The sequence below is a fragment of the Beta vulgaris genome, chromosome 2 (assembly GCF_026745355.1).
Source record: "Beta vulgaris subsp. vulgaris cultivar EL10 chromosome 2, EL10.2, whole genome shotgun sequence".
Taxonomy (NCBI): Eukaryota; Viridiplantae; Streptophyta; class Magnoliopsida; order Caryophyllales; family Amaranthaceae; genus Beta; species Beta vulgaris.
This window is the reverse complement of record NC_079203.1, coordinates 48,360,909-48,386,556: the sequence shown is the minus strand read 5'-3', so window position 1 is coordinate 48,386,556 and position 25,648 is coordinate 48,360,909. Positions and strand designations below refer to the sequence as shown.

The 25,648-nt window shown below is 34.9% G+C and overlaps 1 protein-coding gene across 3 annotated transcripts; it reads right to left on the bottom strand.

The window, feature by feature from the left end:
- Positions 1-7,724: 7,724 nt before the first annotated feature.
- On the bottom strand, positions 7,725-21,003 carry LOC104909000 (protein transport protein SEC24 A). 3 transcript variants are annotated; one of them, XM_010698176.3, is made up of 14 exons: positions 20,713-21,003; positions 19,084-20,360; positions 18,851-18,989; positions 18,250-18,440; positions 17,269-17,376; positions 16,959-17,162; positions 16,589-16,820; positions 13,676-13,825; positions 13,413-13,569; positions 12,951-13,078; positions 12,538-12,860; positions 12,263-12,448; positions 8,898-9,147; positions 7,725-8,164 (listed from the first exon to the last, which is right to left on the bottom strand). In XM_010698176.3, exons 2-13 carry the CDS (start codon positions 20,296-20,298, stop codon positions 8,914-8,916), a joined length of 3,267 nt encoding a protein of 1,088 aa, XP_010696478.1. In that variant the 5' UTR covers positions 20,299-20,360; positions 20,713-21,003; the 3' UTR covers positions 7,725-8,164; positions 8,898-8,913. The 3 variants fall into 3 exon arrangements, with proteins under 3 accessions (XP_010696478.1, XP_010696482.1, XP_048495186.1); XM_010698180.4 differs by having other exon boundaries at positions 7,725-8,158; XM_048639229.1 differs by having other exon boundaries at positions 7,725-8,158; positions 19,084-20,347.
- Positions 21,004-25,648: the final 4,645 nt, after the last annotated feature.

Genomic DNA, 25,648 nt, shown 5'->3' with positions numbered 1-25,648 from the left:
GTAAGGAGGGGAGAGAATTTTCTTTTAGAAAGAAAAGAAACAACTAGGGTGGATCCCAAGAACTAAGTCTCACCCTAAAGCATCCTTGCATATAATTACAGTGAAAGGGAAATCACTAAAAACCAATAAGTAATAATATTAGACGTTGTGTGACCGCGATGAGCCATCCCGAAAAGCATGACGAATATGGAATACATCCTCAAACTGATTCAAATCTTCACTTGCATCTAATTAAAATAAGAGAGCATTAATAATAGCCCAAGAATCTTCTATATATTTTTAATAGATTGGATAACCGCCAAATTACTACCCTCAATAATAACATTTCTAATGCCCAAAGAAATAGCCCATCTAATCCCTTCTCTTAAGCCACTAACTTCAGCAACAAGAATAGAAGCCGACAAATCTAAAGCACAAGCACCACATAACAAATTTTTTCCTTTTGAGTCACGAATAACAAACCCAAAGGAGGCTTGACCATACATTAGGAAGTTTTGAGCCATCAAAGTCGACTTTATAATAATTGGTAGGAGGAGGGTACCAGATAACCCGGTCCCTAATCGTAGACTTACCACAAGACACACCATCCTGCTGAATAAGCCGCAAAGACAATTAGGTATCAATATCATCAATTGTGGCTCCAGGAGTACTACTGATCTTATGCACATAAGCTCTAATCATAACACTCACTTTAGCTGGAGAACCATGGGTGTTTCGTTTTAAGTAGAAAAACATGAGAGAAGATATGCTTGCAAATTTGCAATAGTGTTTGTAAATCAAGTGATGAGTGCAACAAGTAAGGCATAGTATACGTAGGATAGAATGGAGAAATATAATTATCTAACAAGGATAACGTTTAAAAACAAGAAGGAATGATTTTGTGGAATTAACAATAACAAAGAATAGTAATTTGGAGTCGCTGATAAAGTAGTTCATTTAGAAGATTTTAAGAACAAATTCTTAGCTAAAAAATTCTTTCACCTTCTCATAGCATATTATGTCGGGTTATATATATTTAAAGTAAGAAATAATAACAGTTGACAGTTGCTCCCCATACCGTCATTAATCATTATATTGGATTTCTATACTAAGATTACATAATTTCAGGTGTTTTCGGAACTTCTAGTAGATCTAGGATAAAAAGGAAGTAAGAAACTAGAGCTTTGTACACATTTGATTATTTTGATGCAAAATCATCGAAAGAAATAATAGTGGTGAGTTTCATCCGTAAAAAGAAATAATAACACCAAAAGAGGGACGAAGAAGAGGGCCCGATGCAGGCTCGTCAGCGACCCTGCAGCCACCAGCGAGCCTGCTGTGTGGGGTGGCGACGAACTTGAGGGCTTCCTAGGGTTTGCACTTTGGAGTTTGTGGCTGAATTTGTTAGAGAGAGGTTGAGAGAATGTTTTATTTAACTCATTATTAGAGTATGTAAGAGCAAATGAAATTCGTGTAGTTTCATTTTGATTTGTTTTATGTTTGGTTGTATTAACATTAGCTTGTATTTTCGATTTTAATTAATTCAAAATTCTCCTGTTGTAAAAAAAAATTCTAATTGTAACTTGTTGTTTCTTATATTAAATAAAATCAGCGAGAAATCGAGAATTATAAATAATGATTTTTTTATGAGTGCTATAAATATCTGATATACTTAAAATGTGTATTTATGAAACCATATTATGACTAATCATTGCTTTTTGTATTGATTTGATGAAGGTCACGAGTGAATAGAAGCATCATATCTAATTAATTCATTATCATGTTGGATTGCACAAGTTGATCTTTGGGAGGACTCTACCTAGAATGATGATATGAAAGCCACGATTGCACAAGTGGATCTCTACAGACTCTACCTATGCGGTGGATATGGAACCCACTTGATTAACAAGTCCAATAATTTCATAATTTGATGTATGATTGGTACTAATGTTAAAGCAAATCTAAATGAATGTGATACACCTAGACAAGGTTACACTTATATATACTTGTCACTAATCTAGTAGAAGATCACAAAATTAAGGATCCATATATTTGCATGTAATATATTGAGGATTTTTTTTTTTTTTTGAAATGATCAATTAAAATAGGATTTTTATGGTGAAACACTATTTAAATTTTTTTTTGAGGGAAGGACTAAATAAAATATTTTCGTTGGCAACTAAACACTACATTACGATTTTCAGGCCGAATTGTCAACTTTCCGGCGTTGACAATTGGTTTCCCCCAAAACCTCGATTTTTTTTGTTTTGTCAACTCACATTCTTTGTTTTCTCCTCTTAATTTCACGAGATCCCCATCTTTTTTCTCTCTCTGAAATCTTCGTGTTGTCTTCTTCTTACCCACTTCTCCATCTTCTCACTAATTAACACACTCTCTCTCTCCCTCTCTCCTCACTCACATTGTTCCAAATTTTCGTTTACCAACAACAACAAGGCTGATTTTCGATCTGGGTTCACCCGTTTCTCTTGTACGAACTCGGACGAGTGCACTTGCTCCGAGTTCTCTAACTAGTACTACTACCCAAGCCAGGGGCGGTTCTTGACCCATGCGGTATAGGCGTCGGAATAGGGCCCCAAAAATAGAGGGGCCCCGAAATATATTATATGTATTGAATGTTTGAAAGAAAAACAAAAAGAAAGCATTTGGATCAGTGGTAAAGTTGTAAGAGATGGAGTAAAGGGGTGTGGGTTCGATTCTAGTTAGGAGCAGATTTATTTTTACTTTTTGATGTTTTAATTATGGCTGCTGACTCATCACCTATTCACATTAATAACAACCATCATGCGTGGATTTTTTTCTTTGGCTGCTTCAAATCCCCAATTCCCAATTAATGGCTACTATCTTCTCTCTCCTCTTAACTCTCTCTCATTAATTTCTACTCATATTCCTATTTTTTTTTGCGATTTTTCAATAGATGTGTTTACATTATTTTAATATGATGTAATTATTATTTTTAATTAAGAATCTAATATTTTTTATGAACTAAATACGAAGGGTCCAATTTTAAGAGAGCGTATAGGGCCCCCGTTATGTTTGCCCCGCCCCTGACCCAAGCGCTGCGAGGTTGATGATGAGAGTTTTAGATTCAAATAAAACAAGAGAAATTGGGGGAAATTGGGAAGATTGGGGGAAATTGTAGTACTATATAACTGCAATCCTTTTTTTACAAGGTTAGAATTTTATTCTACACATTAACTAACAAATGAGTTGGGAGTTGGGACTTGTTAAACCTTTGCGTGAGTGATCATGTGCGAGAACAGTTTAGAAGAAAATTTTCTTACCACAAGTTCCTGAAAACCAAGGGCCCAAAGAAAAGTACACAATGCTAATTTTCTTGCTCATATTCGCAGCAAAGAGACCTGAATGAATGAAAGGTAAAATGAGAAACACCTGAAAAAAAATAAACGCCTGCAGGCTGCAGTGAGTGCAGTCTATAGACACTCTTTTTAGTTCATGTTTGGTCTGACAAAATACAAGGAGATGTCACATGACATAATCTAACGGAAAAAAAAGAAGCATACTAATAAAGGCAAACACTAAGCTGGTTGTAGTACATAAATCATAAATGAGGTTCACGGAGTAACAAATATAAGCCCTGTTTTTTTGGACTTATTAGTTTAGTTCAGTTTAGTTGTTCTTTATCATTCGATTTTTCTCGATTCAATTTAGTTCAGATTTTCTCAATCCAAAAAAAAATGGGGCTTAACTTCAATTTTACATTTTTTATTTTTGATTTTGATACTCATGTGTGTCCTTGTTATTATTAGTTTGCTTTATTGAATTTGGATTACTCTTTTAGTGTTTAATTAGTTGGATAAAGACGAAATGATGTAAATAAAAAATATAATTGAGTAAATTGGTGATCCTCTACGATCAATATCAAATGAGAAAAACCTTTTGAAACCATCTCAAAAATAAATTTAGAGCAAACAAATAGGGATAAAGGGAGTAATATATTAACAGCTTATAAAAACAAACCTCTTAAATTAATTCTAAAGCAGTAATGCTTTATTTGCAATAAAATGAAGCATTAGAAGTTTAGAGAACTAATTTTTCTTTAAAATTGATCACCGTAAATCCCAAACTTTAGGTGTTTTCCAATATTAATCTCCAAATTGATTTACTTTTAATAATTTGAAGCTTGATGCTAGTTTCTCCATCATGGTCTCAAAGCATATTTAATCAACACAACAAGTAAAAAGATCTTCTATGGGAGGCTAGTGAGTGGAAGGGAAAGATCCAAAGGAGGCATATGAAATTAGATTACAAAAAGAGAGCAAAGTTTAATATGTGAAACAAATAATAGGAAGGATAACACAAAAATTTGAAATTATTAATAAATAAATTGAATTGAAGTTAATATGAAAAGAGCATCAAATTTGGAATTTATGACAACAATTTTTTTCCTTTTTCTTGTTGTTCTTGTTTTGAAACTTTGTCAAGTTGTTTTGCACCAATTGCTTCAATAATTCTAAAAACGAAAGAGGCCCACTTATGGTAAGAGTTTTTTCAACAAGTTTTTACGTCATGATCCTGTCAATACATTATAAATCAAAAAAGTCTATTTGAAGAATATCTTTACTAATGAACAAAGAAATGGATGTGGGATATACATATAAGGGATTTATTGTTTAGGATGCGCAATCTTCACCTTTTTTCCTAGAATATTTTCTATTTTTTGGCACGTAGAACTTTTTGAAACTTATTGAATTTTATTTTTTGAAGTATGAAAACTTATTGGAAGCTCGAAACTAGTATGAATTTATTGAAACTTAGTTGGAATTATTAGATGTGAAACTTTTTCTTTAAGATAAAGAGAATGTACCCCCAGTCTTACTTTCAGAATAAAATTTACATGAGAGCACTTCTTAATGAGAATATTGAAATTATAATTCATTTTAGTAAAAACATAATCTTTTCTCTAAGATATTACATGACAATCATTTAACCAGAAAATATATTCTTTCGAAAGATTGGAATAAAGGAAAAGAAATTGCTACAATTTAGCCAGAAATAGATTACATATTGCTAATACAAGATTACAACAAAGTGCTCATATAAGAACTCTTCTTATGAGAAGATAACCTTTTATATCAATTATATTTTATTTTAAGATAACTTGACCAACAGCCAATCTAGATGAATGTAATAGCTATGGAATTACTACATAATAACATAACAATATGGGAGTACATGATAAATAATTTTCCATCTAAGTGAAAACGCTAAAAAATAAAAAGTGTTGCAACTAAAATAGAAAAAAGAAGTATTGTACGAGCTTATTGTTAATCAACACATTTTGACTTTCACATTGGTTAACACTTTCTAGTAAATCCACTTTTCACCTCGAGTAAGAGCTTTGATCATTAATATATATTTATTATTATGAACAAGTTGACACTGGTGGAAAAATGAAGAAGGGCTGCGCTGAAAAAGGCTTTTAGGCCTGCGCTTTTTGACAGCAACCTTCACTTTTTAAGTAGGGCTGCGCTTTTTAGGTAAAACCGCAGCCCTTCCTACCAAAAAAAAAAATAAATTTTTTTACTCATATATTAATCTCATATTTTCTGAATTTTAACATTTGCATTAAACTTTAAAGTAAACCATCCAAATCCAGAAAGAGAAGAAATTATAAATCTACAATGCAACAAAACCCAAATATACAAAAGAGAAGAAATTATAGATCTACAATGCAACTAAACCCAAAACAAAAAAAAAGAACGAAACGAAAAGGAACAAAAACTAATATGCAGAAGAGAAGAAATTATAGATATGAAAATACAAGAACATTAATCAAAACAAAGATTAAGAAATTATAGATCGATCTGAAAATACAAGAACATTAATCAAAAACTGCCTCCAAACATTGACCTAATAATGTTTAAATACGTAAAACAAACCCTAAACATAATTAAGGAAATAATAAAATTCGGAAATACTTAAAATGCCTATTTGGAGCCTTAAACGAACTCGGATGGCTTAAAAAGCCTATACGTCACGGCGTAGTGGTGTGTTTGACTCGTTGGCCCGTTCCGCTTCCGAAAAGGTATCACAATAGGCAATCGGACTCCGTCGGCATGATTAGTGCAAATCATTTCAGGCTTTTTGTCTTAACGTTTCTGGGAGTTTTTGAGAGAGAGGAGAGGATGAGAGAGAAGGAGGAAAAGGAGGAGGGACGTGAGAGAAGGAGGAAAAGGGATGAGGGAAGTGAGAGAGGAGAGAGGATGAGGGATAATATATTTGAAGCCCGCTTAATATTTGAAGCCTGCGAATTTTTTATTTCAAATTTTTTTAAGAAGGGTTGCGCTTTTCTTCAAAAGCGCAACCCTACATAACAGAAGGGTTGCGCTTTTAGAAAAAGCACAGCCCTTCCTTTTTTTCCCCTAGTGTGAATTACAGAAAATAAGTATTTAGAGATACACATTGACACGCATCTAACACAATCTCATTTGACTATTAGCCTTATACACTAAGGGTCTGTTCTCCCCAGCTTATTTTCAGTTCAGTTCAGCTCAACTCCAATCAGTTCAGTTCAGCTCCATTCTTTTATAACCATTTTGTTAAATATTATTATTATGCTAGTATAATTTATTTTACTAATTACTCTTATTATTATTATTATTATTATTATTATTATTATTATTATTATTATTACTACTATTATTGTTGTTGTTGTTGTTATTATTATTATTATTATTATTATTATTATTATTATTATTATTATTATTGTTGTTGTTGTTGTTATTATTGTTGTTGTTGTTTCTATATATTATTTTCTTTATTATAGCTTTACTCATTATTATTATCATTATTATTAGGAGGAACATGGTTTAGGTCAAAGCACAAATACCATTAACCAATCAAATCGCGTCAAGACGGTTTATGATGTAATTTTCGAGGTCCAACCCAATCATTATTTTTATTACTAAATATTATTATATTATTAAATTTAATTATTAAAATAGTAATATTAATTTACTTCTTAGATTTTATTGTTATTATATATCATCATCAAGTATTAATATATAATATAAATAATATAAAATAATTATTATTAATTATCATTATTATCATTGATTATTATTATTACTATTAATTTATGATTATTAATATTATTTATTTAGATGATTATTATTCATTATTATTACTTATCATTATAATTATTATTTAATATTCATATTATTATTGTTTAAAATATTATTTATATATTTATTATATTCTATTTAATTCAATTCAGTCCAGCTGCTTTATGCCGAAGAGAACATGCCCTAAGGACCTGTTCTTTTCGACATAAAATAGCTAAATTGAATTGAACGGAACTGATTACAACTAAATTGAATTGAATTAATTGCTAAAATGAATTGAACTGAACTATATAATAACTCAAAAAAATGATAATTAGAGCTGAACTGAATTGACTTATTGCAATTGAAGTGATTGCAACCAACTGAACTGAAAATAAGTTGGGAATAACAGGCCCTAAATCATACTTCAAAGTTAAGTTTGTGAATAATACCAAAATACAAAATATTTAGATAAAAATACAATGGAGTATTAACTATGGGTAATAACAAAACTGCTCCTTAATAACTAATAAGGTTCAACTAATCTTTAAACACAAATAGAGGTATATGCAACGAATTTAGAGTAATCTCAAAACAATGACGGGTGAAAAAAGAAATGTTCCAGGGGAAATAAAGATATCAATTAAAGACCAAAAATAATTTCAGTGAAAAGCCTTCAAGGTGAAAAATATTATCAATTTCATAGTGTATGTCACAAAACCCTCTAAAATACAGGGACAAGTAAAGGAAGCCACCAAAATAAATTATGATCACACAAAAGATACCTAACAGCAAAAAAAATGCTAAGAAACTGAAAATAGAAGCAAAATATAATTTCACTAAAGTACAGATTTCCTACTTATTTATCAAGAAAAGAATTTCAAAAAATATTTGTTCACAAAATATCAGCCTTCGATTATGCCTTCCAACTCGTGATTTAACTCATAATCACAAGTTTTCTTGAGAGGAACATGTAGTAGCCACGTCCTAGAGAAGACACTCTCGTAGAGTCCATATTATCCATTAATGCAACACAAAGAGACAATTGGTCTCTTGAGGGTTGAAGCTATCTTCTTGCCAGATTGTACATATCCCTGCAACTGCAAGAACAGAACTTAGGTTCAAAATCCTAAACAACCAAAAATACTTTTTCCTCTTTTTTTGCAGAGGCGAGGCGAGGCGGGGCGAGGATGCTTGTTCTACAAACTATGCTGGCAAAAGGCAAATCTAACGCCATAAAAAACTAAAGACGTCTAGTATGTCTATATGCAATTGTTTTACATAATATGGTCTATAGCATGAAAGATAATTAAACTGAAAACCAACCAAATCTAGGGTTGGTTCAGTGAGAAGCCAAGACATAGTCGCACAATAAATCAGATACCACTCAGCATGAAAGATTGAAAGGTCATGTGGCTATGTATACTCTGTATTTGATATCCAGATCTAATAACAAAATTAGATTGTGCAAGTAACAATGAAGTTTGTTACTGACATTAGCCACCAGTATGAATCAAATGGAGCATTTTTAAAGCATATTAAGTGGTTACATAAACTATTTCATAGTCAACAAATGCAGAAGCCAGAAAAGAAATTTCACAATCACAATAATTTGCTAGTTTAGATCATTGTCAGCACTCAGCAGACTAAAATGTTCAACTAAGTAACTGACCAGGAAGATATCATACCAAATTATCAAAGCAATCCAAAAAGATGCATTTCATTAGATTTAACTAAGAAGGTAAGAGGATAAGAAAACTTGACGGAAATTGATGGAGAGGAGGGGAGAAGCGACACAAGCAAACATAGCCAAAAAACGAAGGCCACACAAACCTTAAATATCTGTTTATTATGCATTTTGCTGGACTTGCCGGTGAATTTGTGAGATCCAGTCAACATAGCCACTTATACCACCTGTCTGATCCTCGATGAGGTTTGCCAGAAGATAGAACCCTTCTCTGGGTTGTTCACCTTGCCTTACAAGGTGACAAAGCTGGTAGTAAGCAGGATCGCTCTTTCTTAGCTTATTAAGCAGCCCCATTAGCCTCCTTGACATTTCATTATCACTCTCGTAGAGGTTTGCCTGAAAAATGAACCAACAACCATTAAATACCACCAATGTTCATGCAACTCCTGATGTATCATTGGACAACAGACTAACAACTAGCAGCACGCCAGCACAACAGCACTTAATCTTCAATTCAAGCAACATATTCAAACCAACACATGTAGACCTTGCACGGACAAGTGCCAGAATCCGCACAGGTAGGAGGAGCAGTACTACCAAACAAAGCAACCTTACTTGTATCACTGACAATATATGAGAGGGGGGGAAAAAAGCTAACAAGATGTTCACACAGTATTGCACAATCGTAGAACTGCCAACCTATACTGGAAGCATCAAAAGCATCTATTCATAAATCATAGATAAATGGCAGTAAAAGGCAGGAGGCAGCTACTAGTCTAATAGCATCTTATTCAAGCAGTAGAAATCATAGAGAATACAGCCACAAGTCTAAATCAAAAGCTTTTAAAAGCCCTATTCGCAGCATGGTTATTAAAGTGACAAGTCTAATGGTTGACAGCATATAGGAGAGCAGCTTTCACTCCAGAATAAGTAATTAACAAACTTAGCCAAACAATTTCTCACAGTTTCAAATATGTGATGGTGGAGAATCTAAGGGACAACCCAGAAACTCAGCCTCCATATTCTATTGGATTATTTTGTAAAAAGGGCAACAACAGTAGTGGTACACAAGCCAATCATAAGTATATATAAACCCTGACCTCAATTTCGATGCACTAAAACTAGAGGTGGTAAAAAGCGACATGACCCACTAAACCGACCCGAACCCAACACGAATTAGAGGGTTTAGGTTAAAGTTTTCAACCCGTTTAACTAAGTGGGTTGACCTGACCTGTCTAAGTAAGCGGGGTTGACTCAACAAGACCCATTTGTTAAATGGATTGGGTCAGGGTTGAACATTTAAACCCGAATCCAACACGACAACCAATTTCAACAATATTCTACTATCAATATTATTAGTTGTTCTTGAAATAATTTGAATATTTTTCTTAGATATATAAGATTTATTCTTTGGTTGTTCGATTTGGATATTCAGGTAAGATGTGGGTTAAGAAATATATGACGTACATTTTTTAAGTTTATGCATATATGTGCGCTTGATAAATGGGTCGGGTAGCCCGTTTAATAAACGGGTGCCATAATTGAGTATTGTTGACCCATTCTAGGGTTGAGGGTGTTCAACCCGTTTACCTATGAATCCGACACAAATTTAACACGCCACGACCCATTTACCAGCTCTAACTAAAACCTTTCTAGCAATAAAAGGAGGAAATCATCAGCCACATGGCTCACATTCACATGTACGAGATGTATTTATAAAGTTCACTCGGACCATAGTTCGAAAATGCGATTTCGGTCACGATTACGATAATGGTCGCGGTGATGCGGTAACAGGGATAATGCGGTTGTCGTACCGCCAAATATCGGCTCAGACCATGAGATATCCCTTGAACCCGCCTAAAACGCGGTTTTTTACACCTTCACGATGCGAGTAATATCGTTTCACTAGATCTGAAAACCTTTACGACTCGAGCGATGTGATACGATGCGGCTATGAAGCACGGGTACTTCCCCGGAGTGTCGTTTCCCGTACCGGGGACGGGTACGGGACGGATACGCCGGAAAAACGTCCCCGTGACGACTCTTGAGTGGTGGGGACGTCGGATTCAGTTGGGGACGGCTAGGGTGGTTGATGGGGACGTTTTGGAGACGGATCTTGAAGCTTTAAGACGTACCCATTCTGCCATAGCCGGATTTCTTGAAGCTTTTGGCCGGAAAGTCGTGGTTTGTCAAGAACCAGTAGCCGTGCGTTGAGTTTGAAGGAGAAGGGAAGAGAGAGAGGAGAGAGGAGAGAGGAGAGAGGAAAAATATCACGTGATATCATTATAAAAAAACTTGTTGGCTGCCAGCTATATTTCACCTTTTCTTTTTTTTTTTTACCGATTCTTTTTTTCTTTTTTTCTTTTTGAATAAATAATGAATTGCCCTTTTTTTCTCCTTTGGCACGTGGTATAGTGAATCCCCCCCTTTTTTTTTTGACCGGTTCTTCACTTCTTCTTTTCAAATTTTTTAGTTTATGGCTTTATGCCAGCTTTTATTATAAACTACCACAAAAAGATAAATGTTAAAAAAAGTAGAGTAATATTTTTCTAGATATACTTTGACAGTTTGACTCATTAAAAATAAATTATTTTTTTCCAGATTTAATTTTTATTTTATTTTTTGCCGAATCCATGCCGTACCCGTTTTTTGAAAATTTGATTTTGCCGTTTTCCGTCCCCGTACCCGTACTCGTGTCTGACCCCGTATCTGTTTCCGTGCTACCTAGCGATGCGGCCTAGTTTTGCCACCATGACTTGAACCTCATGAGTGAAATCGGTATAATAAGGTCTGGCAATAATTATTCATAGAGACACAACAATCACCCCTCCTCCACTCCCAAAACGAAAATAAATTCCCTATTGTGACTTTGCATATCTCGGTCAAAGTCGCCTTCTTAATTCTAAGATTTTCAAATACAAATCCAACAATACTAAAAGACAGAGGTACTTCTTTTGTACGAAAGTTTTCATAATCTCATTTCCGGTCGAGTTTCTAGTTAGGTTCATATTCAACAAGGTGAATTCTATTTGTCTAGTTTCCAAAGTAACTTAAATCTCTATGACTTATGTTTTCATTGCTATTTCTAGAAATACTTCCTATATTTTTCTTCTCTTACCTTATCCTGAACTTGTGTCTAATTAGTAATAATGAAGCACTAATAAGAAAAATAACGACCACTTGTGCCCATATTCTGTTAAACACCTATTTTCGACCCTCTGGCGCTGTGCGAAGGCACAGTTTTTTTAAAATAATACGTTACTTATAATTATAAAGATTTATGATGACTGATGGGAGCCGATAGACTAAGTAATGAGGGGCAATATCACAGCGTAGTGGGTATGCAATTGTGAAGACTCTCCGATAACGTAGAGGCAGTGGGAAAAATGTGGAAATGGAAGGTGTTTGGAAAGAGCTTGGAAGGTCCCCCGCATATGAGAATTAAATCACCAGATTGACTGACACAGAATAGTTTACTAGCTATATCAGAAATAAATGTAAGAGGACGTACCTGTGAAAGATCCGAAGCAAAATCTAAATTCAAAGCCCTAGCCACCTCAGGAGGAAGCATTCTGCCAATCCAAATGACAAAGCGCAAACCATCATCAAAAACATAAAGACCTCTAGAATCTAAGCTCTCTGCCATCAAGGGGAGACGCCTTTCAACATCCTTGAGATCTGCCGGTAGAGAAGGTGCCTAAAGAAAAGAAACAGATATGAACATAGAGATTGGCTAAATAAATAGCAGTACGCAAAATCCTCACTCCCATGATCACACAAAAATACCTTTAATAGGACCTCATCTACGCGTATCAAGCTAGGATACAAAAACTTTAACAGACTTTTAACGGGCAAAGTCATCATTGTTGACCCAACTGCACAACGCTCATCTAGTTGAGCATCTGCATAACCTCCACGAAGAGGTGTTGATTTACAAAGTGCTAATCCATACAAAGGCAAATACTTCAATGATTCTGGATAAATCATCCTTCCAGCCAACCGATGCTGTACAGCATAGAGATTGCGATATTCTTTCAAAGCTTTCACAATCCTCAGTTGTAGATAAGACCGTGCATCTTCCAGCTTACTGGATAAAGTTTTCTCAATTGCTGTGAGGAGTTCATGTTCCACAAGTCAAAATAAATCTTGAATTCCATGATAAATTAGCTTAAACACGAAAAAATGACATTTTACTGTACCTAGCCGGCCAAGCACTGAAACAATGGCGCCAGTATCAGCTTTACGATACATCTCTCCTAGATCAGCAACCACTGGTGCAGCAGCTGTGTGTACTCTAATACGTCTTTCTCCACATGATGCAGTATATCTAGAATTTGTCAAGGAAAATAGGGTTTTGATTCCCATGTCCGCTAACCCACCCCCACTACGAAAGAAGTATAAGCACACACACACTGACACACAAAACATAGCCATACGGATGCACGAAGAAGCCTTAAGGCTTTAAGTACAGCGTTTTCAAGTAAATGACAACCAAAAAACATTTCTTCACTGATAAACGTATCAGGCAGCATGGCTAGAGTTGATTATTTCATTTTCATAGGATGGAAAAACCCCTACTCAAAAACGTGCCTCAAATCTTCAAACTCACACCTCCGATAAAATTTGACAGAAAATATGTAGATCCCTGGATCAAAGGATACAACAATGCGACTTGAAAGTACACAGTCGGAGCTGTCAATAATGTCTCTTCCAAGCATAACTGCATGGCGAAAGCTTTATCACAGTCCGCAGCCGGAAGCGCTAGCAAATCAGTGGACCTCAACATGAAGTTGCCATGATAAGAATTAAATCTTACACCTACAATTGATATTTTCATTCAAAAGAGAACATTACATCAAAGATCATAAGTGAAATATCAAAAGTGCGCTTAGTAAATGTAAGAGAAATCAGAACATAAACCTACCTTTCCCACATCTTATGCGCATAACAGCTTCCCACGCAGTCTCCCTGGTAATGTCTCTAGCCAGTTCATGTCTTAACTTGTCTCCATGCATGGCTGACTTGAAACTAGGATAGTGGTACACTTGGCCACCAGTGTACTTCGAAAGAGTTCCTACATAAAGGTGGCATACGTCATATCTATTATAATGATTTCATTTACAAAACAAAACAAAGAAAAATGAGAAAAATAAATCCAATACATCAAATGAAACAAGTCCGGCTTCTATATACTAGATGATGTAGAAAAACATACAATATTGCAATAGTAGTTCTTTGCTGAAAATTAACATTGTAATGTATGGATTGTGCTTAGCTACAATGATTATGATAATTTCACTTCCAAAGTCAAACAAGTCAAAACTGATATGTAAGCTGCTGTTAATGAAGGAAGCTAGCTTAACTCAAACTTCAAGCCACTCTTGAAGAAGGGTAAAAGATTGATTTTCAAGTCACTTCTCACTAAAAAAGATCTAGTGGCTTTATACATGAATGCAACTGCTAAAAGGTTCTCGAATTAGAGATGCATCACAATCATATTATGATTAATTTTGCCTTCCTAGGTTTACCTAATATTTTCTCTGTTTCCTTTCAGTTGTACCCAAAGGCTTTGGCATGTTTGCCAATGCACAACTTTGAAGAATAATATCTTTAATTATTTTGAAGCAAAAATTATAAAAAGTTTATACTATGAAAGTATATGACAAGATGAATCTAACAAGATCTAACATAACTATGTTTTTCCTTATGGGTAAATAATTAAACAAGGTCAAAGTGGAATAAGTGAATAGTGTCAAAAGTCAATATGGTACAACTAAAAGAAAATGGAGCAAGTATATCAATAAGCTAGTGATAAAACATATGTTGATGTGGTTAGCAACAAACTGACAATGATGCTAATTATTACACTTTGACAGTCTTAACAAGTCATAATTAAAAGAAAAATGGTTGTTGCTGAAGCACAGGTGCTCAACTAAAACTCCAAGTCACTCTTGAAGAAACGTGGTGATTTGTTAGCCACTTCTCAGTCTACACAATAAGACCTATCAGCTTTATGAGTGCAGCTGCTGCCAGCTTCTTGACTTGAAGATTCATCTCATGGTCATATTATGGTAATTTCACCTTGCTAGGTTTATCCGATATGTCAACAAGGTAGGTTCAAGAAAGACATGGGTGTCGAGATATGAAATGCAAATACACCAATTATCACAGACGTTGTTCAATAAAATATATGGAGTGGCCTAAAATAAGTACTTCTGACCTACAAGGTAATAATGAGTCGATCGATTTCTCCTCAAAATACTATTGTACAAATGTTCCAGAGGAAGCACTGTTTCAACACATCTAATTCTCAAACTACTACTTCCATCAGTCACTGGTTTATAGAGGATAGTGGAGACTAAAGGGGTGGTGTAATATAATTCGTTGCCTTAACAATAAATAACCTGAACTAAAGGCATTTGATACAATAACTTAATTACTTTTAACTATTTGCGTCAACGACATGTGCTTGATCGGAAGTCGTAGATTCCGCCGGAGTACGTACACGTATACAGGTACTTTTTCTTGTTTTATTTGCTTTTTTAAGATTCACTATCTTTATTACTCCCCTGCACGTGATTTTGTAAATACCAACTCTATCTCACATTTATTTTCCCTTAATCCCCTTTTCCAATTGCTCATCATACTCATCAAACAACACTTGCTACCTTAGGAAACTTTGACTAATAATACACTATACTTAAGTTACAGTGCCATACTATAGTTATTAAACAATCATAAGCCATTAATAAAAGAAATTGTCAAACTAGCATGTGCTTATCTCCAATATCATTTTCTTCCGATCCTGATTCTCCCCCAACATTGCAGCCAACGTCATTTGTGTATAACATACAAGTGATAGGTACATTTAGAAATTGTTAAGTAATGCATAGGATGACCACATCGATTAACATATTATGTGAAAGTAATCAGAGCACTATATTGCCAAAATTTACAAAAAGAAAATAACACAAATAGGCAAATAACTACATTTATAGTTTAGTAATTAAACGAGAGCTAAAAATTGTCCCTGTATCATTGAATGTTGCCCCTTTCTGTTGGAGTTCCAATATGTCCCCATCTCTACCAAAATAGTTTGCATAATAGCATAAAGAGGATCACATAGAACCTTACTGGACAAGTAGTTGGTAAAACCAAAAAGGGAAATTCTCAGTGGTAGCCTTCAATTTTGGCTTTTTATCATTGGTAGCCAAAAAAAAGTTTCATGATCAAAAATAGCCTTGAGGGTTTTGGCTATACATGAAAATGTGGTATTAACAACCATTTTTTGCCATAAACTTTTATTAAGAAGGTTGTTTTCATCGTAATTAAGGTCTCTACTATCTAAAATAACATAAATTGTCTTTGACAAACTTTCTTTTGTTCATATCTTTTGTAAAATCGAGTGAAATAAGTTTTTAATAATACATGAAGACAAAATAGATTTTATAAAGGTTACTCATATCATTCTAACTTATGGAACCATAGTTCAAAAACAAACCTTTTCAACAATTGAGTTTTAACGAAAAATCGTTGTTAATGCAAAATTTTCAAGTGTAGCCAAAACCTCAAGGTTATTTATGATAATCACACTTTTTTTGGCTACCAATTAAAAAAAAAAAAAAAAAACAAAGTTGAAGGCTACCACTGAGAATTTCCCAACCAAAAAACCTGATAGCATTTTTCAAGTAATTAATTAATAGTAGTCATTTTTATATTGTTCCCTGACCAATTATAGCAATATTTAAAAAGAAAACATTGATGTCAATCAAGGAATAAGTGACAAAAACTCAATGCCAACAATGCACATTTATGTTCGCTCGAGAATAACTCATACCTAATGAAGCTATATCTGTGTACTTGTCACTAAACGCATACACGTTGATTCCTATCTGGTACTTTGTAAAATCAGCAGCCATTTGCTTATAGAATGGATCTTCAGCTACTCTTAGAGAGTGTTCTTTATCAGTTCCGTACACCTTAAGGTCATCCCCTCGTAGTCTCAACCGACCAGCTCCAATAGAAGGGAGTGTATTTTGGAAAATCAACAGTTTACCCCCAAGTTGATTCTGCAGACAAGTAAAACTTGGTCATGTTAATAAAGTATTCCATACAGGAAAGATGTAGTAAGATAAAGCCATATCACTTAGGCAAAACAAAGCATTTTCAATTGGGAGACAAATGGTTAAAGTAGATGACCAACACACCATGACCATGTATGCAGCTTTAAGAGCTGGACCAAATGCAGATTCCACATTCATACTGTCTTGGAACATGGAGGGCAAACTATCTAGAAACGATTCTACCACAGTTCTTGATTCAGACAGGTTCACACGGAGATCATCTGGTAAAGGGACAAATATATCATCCACATCGGACACCACCATCATTTGAGGTTGCGTCAAACTCGACTGACAATGATAAGAAGACAAGACTTAGCAACAAGAAGTTTAAATATGAGAAAAAGAAAGAAATCTGTCAGATATTCTTATATCAAAGTTGATAGTATCTACTCACCTTCATGTTGTAGAAGTGTATGGTGCTGTCAAAAGTTATAAAACCTATTTGTGTTCGAGGGAACCCAGGTAGTTCATCTAGACAAGACTTAATATTCTGAGCCACAACCTGCAAGATCAATGCTCTTCCATGTTAAAGATGCATCAACTGAAGGACCCTGCTGTGAACAAAAAGCTTATAATTTGCTAGTATACTAGTGATGCATACAGAATAATGACGAGTGTACACATGCAACTAATAAAAGAGCCTTTCTATTTGATATCAATGTGGTACCCTGCTGTGCATCCCTCTGGTCACTCTGGCCATCTCACGCAACAACACTTCTAACAGGGTCCACACAGGAAATTTACTTTCCAAATTAATCAGATCCCTAAAGGCTCATCCGGTATCACTCTCAATTTTCAGATTTTGCTTTTCCGAGTTTAAAAGTCATATGATATAGGCCACAAAATTACCTTAATTATGTTTAAATTCAGAAGCAAACTAATGGGAACCACTATTTCTAGTTTCTACAAATTTTGTATTGATTTCAAGAAGGGTAACGAGCTGGCCCTGAGCTTTTGTCACAATAATCTTTCAAACCAGAGAAATTGGTTTCAGATATAAAATTGACTTCAATATTTTCCAGCATATAGTACGTTGTTTTTACTCCTCTTTTCGGACTTCTGGGCAGGTCTTTTTTCTCTCTGACTAAAAATAGAGACAAGGTTCAAGACACATCATTAACATATTAATTTCAAACCACTGCCAATATTCTGCTTCATTATCTAAGTTCAAGTATCTACTATTTGTAACCCTTAATTTCCATTGAAGCACCCAAAGACTGACAAATGAGCTAATAAATATGCACAGATATACACAAAGCCAGAAATAAATGATGAAAGAACGAAAAAAAAAAGAATACAACAGGAAAAGAGGTTATTTGAGGAAGCATGTAAGATCCGCCGGAAATGCTAAAATCATTCAGTTGTATCTGCTTACCTCAAGCATACCACTCCTAACCGCTGAAACTGACACATCAATGAGGAAAAAGTACAGAGGCGGCATGGGTGGTCGCACCATATATTCAGTTGGTGCAACAAATTCAACGCTGCCTTTTGCAAGCTCAGGTCGTTGGTCTGCGTCAATTCTTCTACCAGTGGCATCTAGGTGGGCAAAATAATCACCAGGCACTAGCAAAAAAGCCAAGGCACTAGAGTCAATCTCTTGGCAGGGTCTAGAACATATGCATAATGCTAACGATACATTCTCTGCCTATAAGAACAAATTCTACACAAGAGGTACCACAACTGGAATGAATCCTCTTGTACAAGAAGAGAAAGTGAATATGTTTTGCACCATGGCAATAGTGATCAGTATCATCATAGGTAAACCAGCAACAAAGTTGCTACTTGCTACAGTACAAAACTAAGAATAAGAGCGTTCGGCATCCATTTTTGAAAGAAATTTGTAGACTAGGGACCCTTTTAATAGAGGAATCGGGGAAGGTCAAAAGTTACACTAGAGAGAAGAACTGAGAGCTAGACCAGCAGCACACAGCACTATATAAATAGTGAATTGAGCGTTCTTTTGGAAGCCTTACCATCATTAAGCAGGGCACACATGTTGCAACGCCACTTTCTCCCACCATCTGTGAACGTGACATATGGATTTACATATGTGCGGCATCTCCTACAGCGAATAATACCTGCTGAACCAAAATTTACAATGGGAACTTCCTCCTGAAAACAGATATAAATTTCACGTCAAGCAATATAGCAAGCACATTATCAGACCTAAGACATTGATAATAGAACTATCAACATAAACACTAACCCCTTCTGAGGCTTCAGCAAGTGGACAAACAACAGCTCCAAGTGGTAGATGCCACCTTGATGCAAGTGACTGGGAATTTGGTATAGCACTAGTTGTCAGGCGCAAGTATTTAGGTGCACAATTCATGGGATACATCTCATTGAAGGCCGTAGGCTCCACGTCCCCCTCCAGCGGCCTTGGCAGTGCTTTAGAATCAAGTCCAGGATCCATAGATCCCGGAATGCTACCCAAGGACAGAGAGTTGAAATCTTCTGCCAAACCCTGCATAGGGTTTGTCGGAGGAGCAGACAGGTGATGTTGCATTTGATCTCTCGACTGCATAGTTGCCATACCATGTTGTGATGGAGGCTGAACATAAGCAGGCTGCTGCCCATAGTAAGTTGGAGGTGGTACTGATGGAGCCTGAGCATAAGGTTGGGGAGTAGATCCCATTTGTCCAGGAGCCTGCGCATAAGCTTGAGGAGGAGACGCCATTTGGAAAGGAGGTGGCTGAGCATTAGGTTGAGGAGGAGACGTCATTTGGAAAGGAGATGGCTGAGATGCCATTTGGAAAGGAGGTGGCTGAGCATTAGGTTGAGGAGGAGACGTCATTTGGAAAGGAGATGGCTGAGATGCCATTTGGAAAGGAGGTGGCTGAGCATTAGGTTGAGGAGGAGAAGCCATTTGGAAGGGAGGTGGCTGAGCATTAGGTTGAAGAGGAGCTGGCATTTGGGCAGGAGGAGCCTGAGAATTAGGGCGGAAAGTAAGGGGTGGAGTTGGAGCTGGAACACCAGGACGTTGGACCGGTGGGGGCATATTAGGTATCATTGGAGAAGCCATATTAGGCGGCCCAACAGTAGGTGTTCGCATAGGATGATTTGTCGGGGGTCCTGAGAATGGCGGGGCTGAAAATCGCTGAAATTGGTTAGTTGGTGGTGGAGCATGTGATGGTGGTGGTCCTGGAGGAGCAGGCGCTGCTGGATTTGTAATACCAACAGGTGGTGAAGGCCTAAATCCAACAGGTGGTGGTCCCGCCATAGGGCCACCAGACTGTGGGAAAGCCATTGTATTGACAGGAGCTGCAGGAGGGGGAGGTCTAACACCAGAATCATCTGGTCTACCAGCCACAGGACCAGACGACGAAAAAGGACTCATAGCAGGGGGAGGTCCTGCTGCAAAGGGGCTAGCAGCCGGTCGACCTGGAACATTCGGGCGGCCTGGAGTTCCAGTTGCCATTTTATTCAATCCTTTCTCTCCACTTTCTTCCCCCTTACACCAGCTACACCTACAAGATCAATCTGATCACAGTTGCACCAAACACAACAACTTTAAGTATGTGTAGATCAACAAAATAGTTTTCCATTTAAACCCAAATTCCTACTTTTATCTCCTCCCAAATTTAACCACAAAAAGATAAACCCTCATCATCTAACACACTCGTATTACTCTTAATTCTCATTTCATCATGAGCTAAAGATTAGCATTGTTCCTCGCAATGGCGTAATCGAGGGCTTTCAGTGAGATCAACTGAACCCTCAAAATCAAAATATTATTCGAGCTTACCAAAAAAAAACATCCTAAATTCCATTTAACTAATCAAGATGCAAAATTAAAATCGTAAAACTTGAATTAATTTACTCTAAAACAAACCTTTAAATTTCTGGAAGATCCAAAATTCTGGTCTCGTCGAAAGATGTTCAATTCGCCCGCAATTTCTCTCTCACTCTTCTAATCTTCTCTTGAAATTTAAATTCGTATGAAGTAATTTGATGCTGGAAATCCGAAATTGTGTGTGATCATTCGTCAACTTTTATGAGATTGAAAGCTGGAATTGATGAATCTAGGAGAGAGAAAAAGATGTAAATTGTGATCGAGGGTTAGGGTATGACTTATGTTCTCTGTGTTTTTTGACGGATCTTTCTTTTTTTTGGTTTATTTATCTTTATGTTTCTAATATACTCCTAAAGTCCTAAATCCTAATAAGTTCTATTCGTTTTCCTATTCGATAAGACGTTCTTAAACATGGAACAGTGTCACATATAAGTTTGATCCCGTAAATTTTACTTTATAAACTAAAATACTAACCACTAAATTGAGTGATAAATATTAATTAATAAAAATTTCCTTATTCGAAGCATAACTTGTGTCAAGCATAACTAGTTTAATTATTTAAACTTGTTGCTAGTTGTTACTAGTATTTTGACTTATGTATTGTGTGAAAATATTAATATATTTGTAATTAAAAATATATTTAAAAATAATAATAGTTGTGAAAGAATAATTAAATCATGTTGAATTGTTCAAAATAATCGCAACTATAAAATATATATGAAAACTAATATGAACCCAGTGCACACTAATTAGTGTGCACCCGATCCATATCACGTGAGTTTAGGATAGTGTATATTGATATGATATAGTGTATGTTAAAATAATATAATATATGTTAAAATGATATAGTATATGTTAAAATGATATAGTGTACCTATGTATAATATAGTATATCTATTTTTGATATAGTGTATCTATTTTTGATATAGTGTATGTATGTTTCTGTAATGCGTCTAAGTACATATTTTCCTATAGGATATAGTGCACCTAGTTATGATATAGTGTTCTTATAGGATATAGTGTACCTAATTATGATAAAGTGTACCTTTGTATGATATAGTGCACGTAGTTATGATATACTCCCTCCGTTTCCTAAAGATCTTCCCTCTTTCAGTTTAAGGGTGTTTCCAAAATATCTTCCCTCTTTTGCTTTATTCCTTATTTGGCAAAACAAATTTCCCTATTTACCCTCTCATGTCACTATCATATGGTCCACCATTACATTATTAATTCAATTTTACTCCCTTTCTCTCTCCTACTTTAACCCCTTTTTATTTGTTTATTTATCTTAACCCTTTTCTCTCTCCTACTTTACTCACACCATGCCCCACACAACTTGATTTTCCTTGGTATCTGTACGAACAGTAAGTGGGAAGATCTTTAGGAAACGGAGGGAGTAGTGTACTAGCCTTCATATGCACGTGATGCGTGCGTTAATTTCAAAATTTGTTATTCTATTAGATACTCCATTCGTACTTTATTTATGATTAAACTTAAATGTGAAAAATTCAACAGTTAGATGAATTTAGATATATTAATTCGCTAATGTAAAAAAAATAAAAAGGTTGTGAGTGATTGTTAACATTAATTTTTTGTGAATGAACATTGAACAGAAAGAACAAAAATAATGAGTTGGTTTATCTAAATTAAAGAGTATCAAAGGTAGTGAATGTTCAGACTTTTCATGTGCATGTTATGTATGCCATCTTTTTTTATAAGGTATAAATATTTTGTCCATTTAATTTTTGATTGAAGTATTTGATGCATATACCATTTTAAACTTGTTTTAAATGGCAAGTTGGAATGAGAATTTTTAAATGATTTGCTTTTGTAATTTTTTCATTCCATTAATTAGATCATTAAGGGTATTTTAGTCACTTCAAAAGAGGACACCACACCTCCTCCCTTGGCTTATATAATAGAGATTTATTTTTGATATAGTGTACCTATGTACTCCCTCCGTTTCATTATAATCTACACACTTACACTTTTCACGCATGCCAATGCAAAACTTTGAGGACGTATATATTTAGTTTTGTATTTGTAAAAATTATAAAAAGTACATATTAATAAAATACATGTTATGATGAATCTAACAAGATCACACATGACTATATTTTCATCCGCATATAAATCACAAATGATGGTCAAAATGACACTACTACATAACTAAGCTATAGCAACGCTTCAATAGCGTTGCTATAAGGTATAAAAACGTTGCAAAAGATCAAATGCAACGCTTTAAAAGTATTTCAATAAGTCTTGTTGTATTAGGTCTAATGCAATGCTTACAAGGGGCTATTGCAACGCTTCATAGAAACGTTGCATGATTTGTCCAATGCAACGCTTTTTGGAGTGCAACGTTTTTAGCCTCCTATTGCAACGCTTTTAAGATTATATGTTGATACAATAGCAACGTTTTTCTCATCAAATGCAACGCTTCTACATTTATTATAAACACAAGTGCAACACTTTTTCATCTATATGCAACACTTCTACATAGTTTATAAATCAGAAGTGCGACACTTTTTCAGCTATATGCAACACTTTTTAATATAGTTGCAACGCCGAATCAATTACTTTCTAATCAAACGAATTCCTTGTAATTCCATTACTAAAAGCTACTAATGCATAAAAAATGGCTTCGAAAAAGTCATATATTATAGCAAAAGTCGACATCAAATATGTACAAGTACTAGTTTCTGTACAAAATTACAAAATGATTATCTAGCCAGTTTGCTAGCTAAAAAGTTTTCAAACCCAAAATAATGTTCAACACAAAATAGAAGCCAATTCTTCATTCTTGATTCAACGAGAAATATATAAATATCAAAATGCTTCCAATTCGGACTTTAAAAAGCTTTGTAACCTGTCACAAAGAAAAATTTGATTGTTAATAATATGTTGTAAATAGTTTAAGTTGATTCAAAATTCATGCTCAATTATTTGTGGAGAATACAAAGAAACCAAACTGCTATATAAATGGAGATGAAATTAAGATAGCAACAACATAGTCAAAAAAATCATGTACCATCATCACTGCAGCTCATGAAGCCATACGTGTAGGTCTAATATAGACACCAATAGTAGCAACAAGTAGCCTACAACAACACGAAATAACTAACATAACCAGCCCACATATGCTAGGAAAAATAAATGAAGAATTAATAACATAGCATGAATGGACCAATGAATGAGCTAGCTAAAATTTAAACAAAGAAGAATAAACATTGCAATCAACGACATGAAAACATAGCTATATATTTAGCAATTAGCAGCTACTATTCCAATGATAGCTACACCCAGTGGAATGCAACAACTGAAAGATGTCCAATACACTTAAGAATTACGCAGATGATCAAACAAAATTTAGTGCTGCAATGAATTCACGGTGCACGCTCATAAAACAATAGTCTCTAAAGATTCATTCATAAGTAAAAGCAGAAAATAAATATTATCCAACATTCGACATGATGATCACGGTAATATACTTCAAAACACTGATGGATACTAAAGAAGAAGGCACACTTCTGCCTCCCTTGGCATTCCACATATATTTGTCAATTTATCATTATAAATTTGACAATTCTGTCCTTTAACCTCCTCACTAAACCTCTTTGCTAAATCACACTATGGACTAAAATTAACTCTGTTCTAAACTATCTTCACATCTCCTTGCTTTTAGTTCTCTTGGTATTTACCTCCTAGCTTGGTTATTGCTTTTTGTTCTTAAATTCAATAGTAACAATCAATTGCAAAAACAACCCCCAAACTTCATATTATTTTGGGATGCTAGAAATTCAAATTAAGAAAATAGAAAGATCCATAAAGGCCAAATAAAGAAGTACTATGAAAACTCACATTACATTCATTAAACTCCAATTTAAATGCATCTCTAATAGCATCAGCATGAGCTCAATTACTTCTGTCTTTTGGCATGCTCTGGAACAGCAGCATGGGAACAACAGTGGTTTGCAGGATTCATCATGCAGATTCAGATACCCTGAAAAAGAGCATGAAAAATAGTTGGAAGTATCATTAACAAAGAATAAGTAGCAGATTGAACATGCATTAACTAATTAATTAGAGAATTTGATTCACAACAAGAAGTTCCCAAAAAGGAAAAAGAAAAACCAAGATCAACCATGATGATCACAGCTTGGTCAAGCTAGAACTCACTCAGAACCTAACGGCCTTCAAGCTTTCTTATGGCAAACTCTAAGCTTCTTGTAACTGACTCACTCTTATTTTTCCAATCTTTTTTCAAATCAATTGGAGTGAGGAAGAGAAAGAAAGAGGGAAAAGAGACCTCTTAAGTAATACAAATGATGCATGTGACCTAAAAACCTTGGTGCCTAAGATCCAAATATTAACCATTATTAAGGAAAAGATCCCTCTGTATGATGATCAAGCCAATTAAGATAAGTAGCTGCAGAAGTTGCAATGTGGAGTAAGCAGCTGTAATCGTCCGTAGTGGCAGTTCAAATTCCATCCTAACAAGGTCCCATTACTTCATGTCCATCAGTTTCAGGGGTAAGGGTGGATGATGGGTATTATTTTCTGTTTGAGGTTCCAGATCAGTTTATTGGAGTCACGTATCTATATGGAAGTTGATCCACTTGGAGAGATAAGTTTATTTGGCGGCAGAAAAACAGGTTCCCTTTCAGCTAAATTTCTTTTGCAACTATTGAAAGGAAATTTATGTCTTCCTTAAATGGCATCAGATTCCTTTTGAGCATTTAGATTTTAGAAATTTACAAAACAAATGGCATCATAAATTATTAAGCAAAAGGAATCTTTGAGCATCTTCCATGTCTCTCATAGCACATCATCCATACCCTTTGTTTTCTATTCCAGATGCATACTTACAAATGAATTACAATCATCTATACGAAGTATTAAACAACAAATCAAAGTAGCACTCTTAGTAGTAATCAAACAGCATTCAGCAACACAAACTCCCACGGCAACAAAA

Bases quoted from the DNA above. Each gene is read 5' to 3' on its own strand.
- LOC104909000 (XM_010698176.3), bottom strand. From the start codon at position 20,298: ATGGCAACTGGAACTCCAGGCCGCCCGAATGTTCCAGGTCGACCGGCT. The intron at 12,449-12,537 runs GTATTTTTGTGT...TCTTTTCTTTAG, and splicing joins TAGATGAGGTCCTATTAAAG to GCACCTTCTCTACCGGCAGA. The intron at 9,148-12,262 runs GTACGTCCTCTT...TTCATTTTTCAG, and splicing joins TTGCTTCGGATCTTTCACAG to GCAAACCTCTACGAGAGTGA.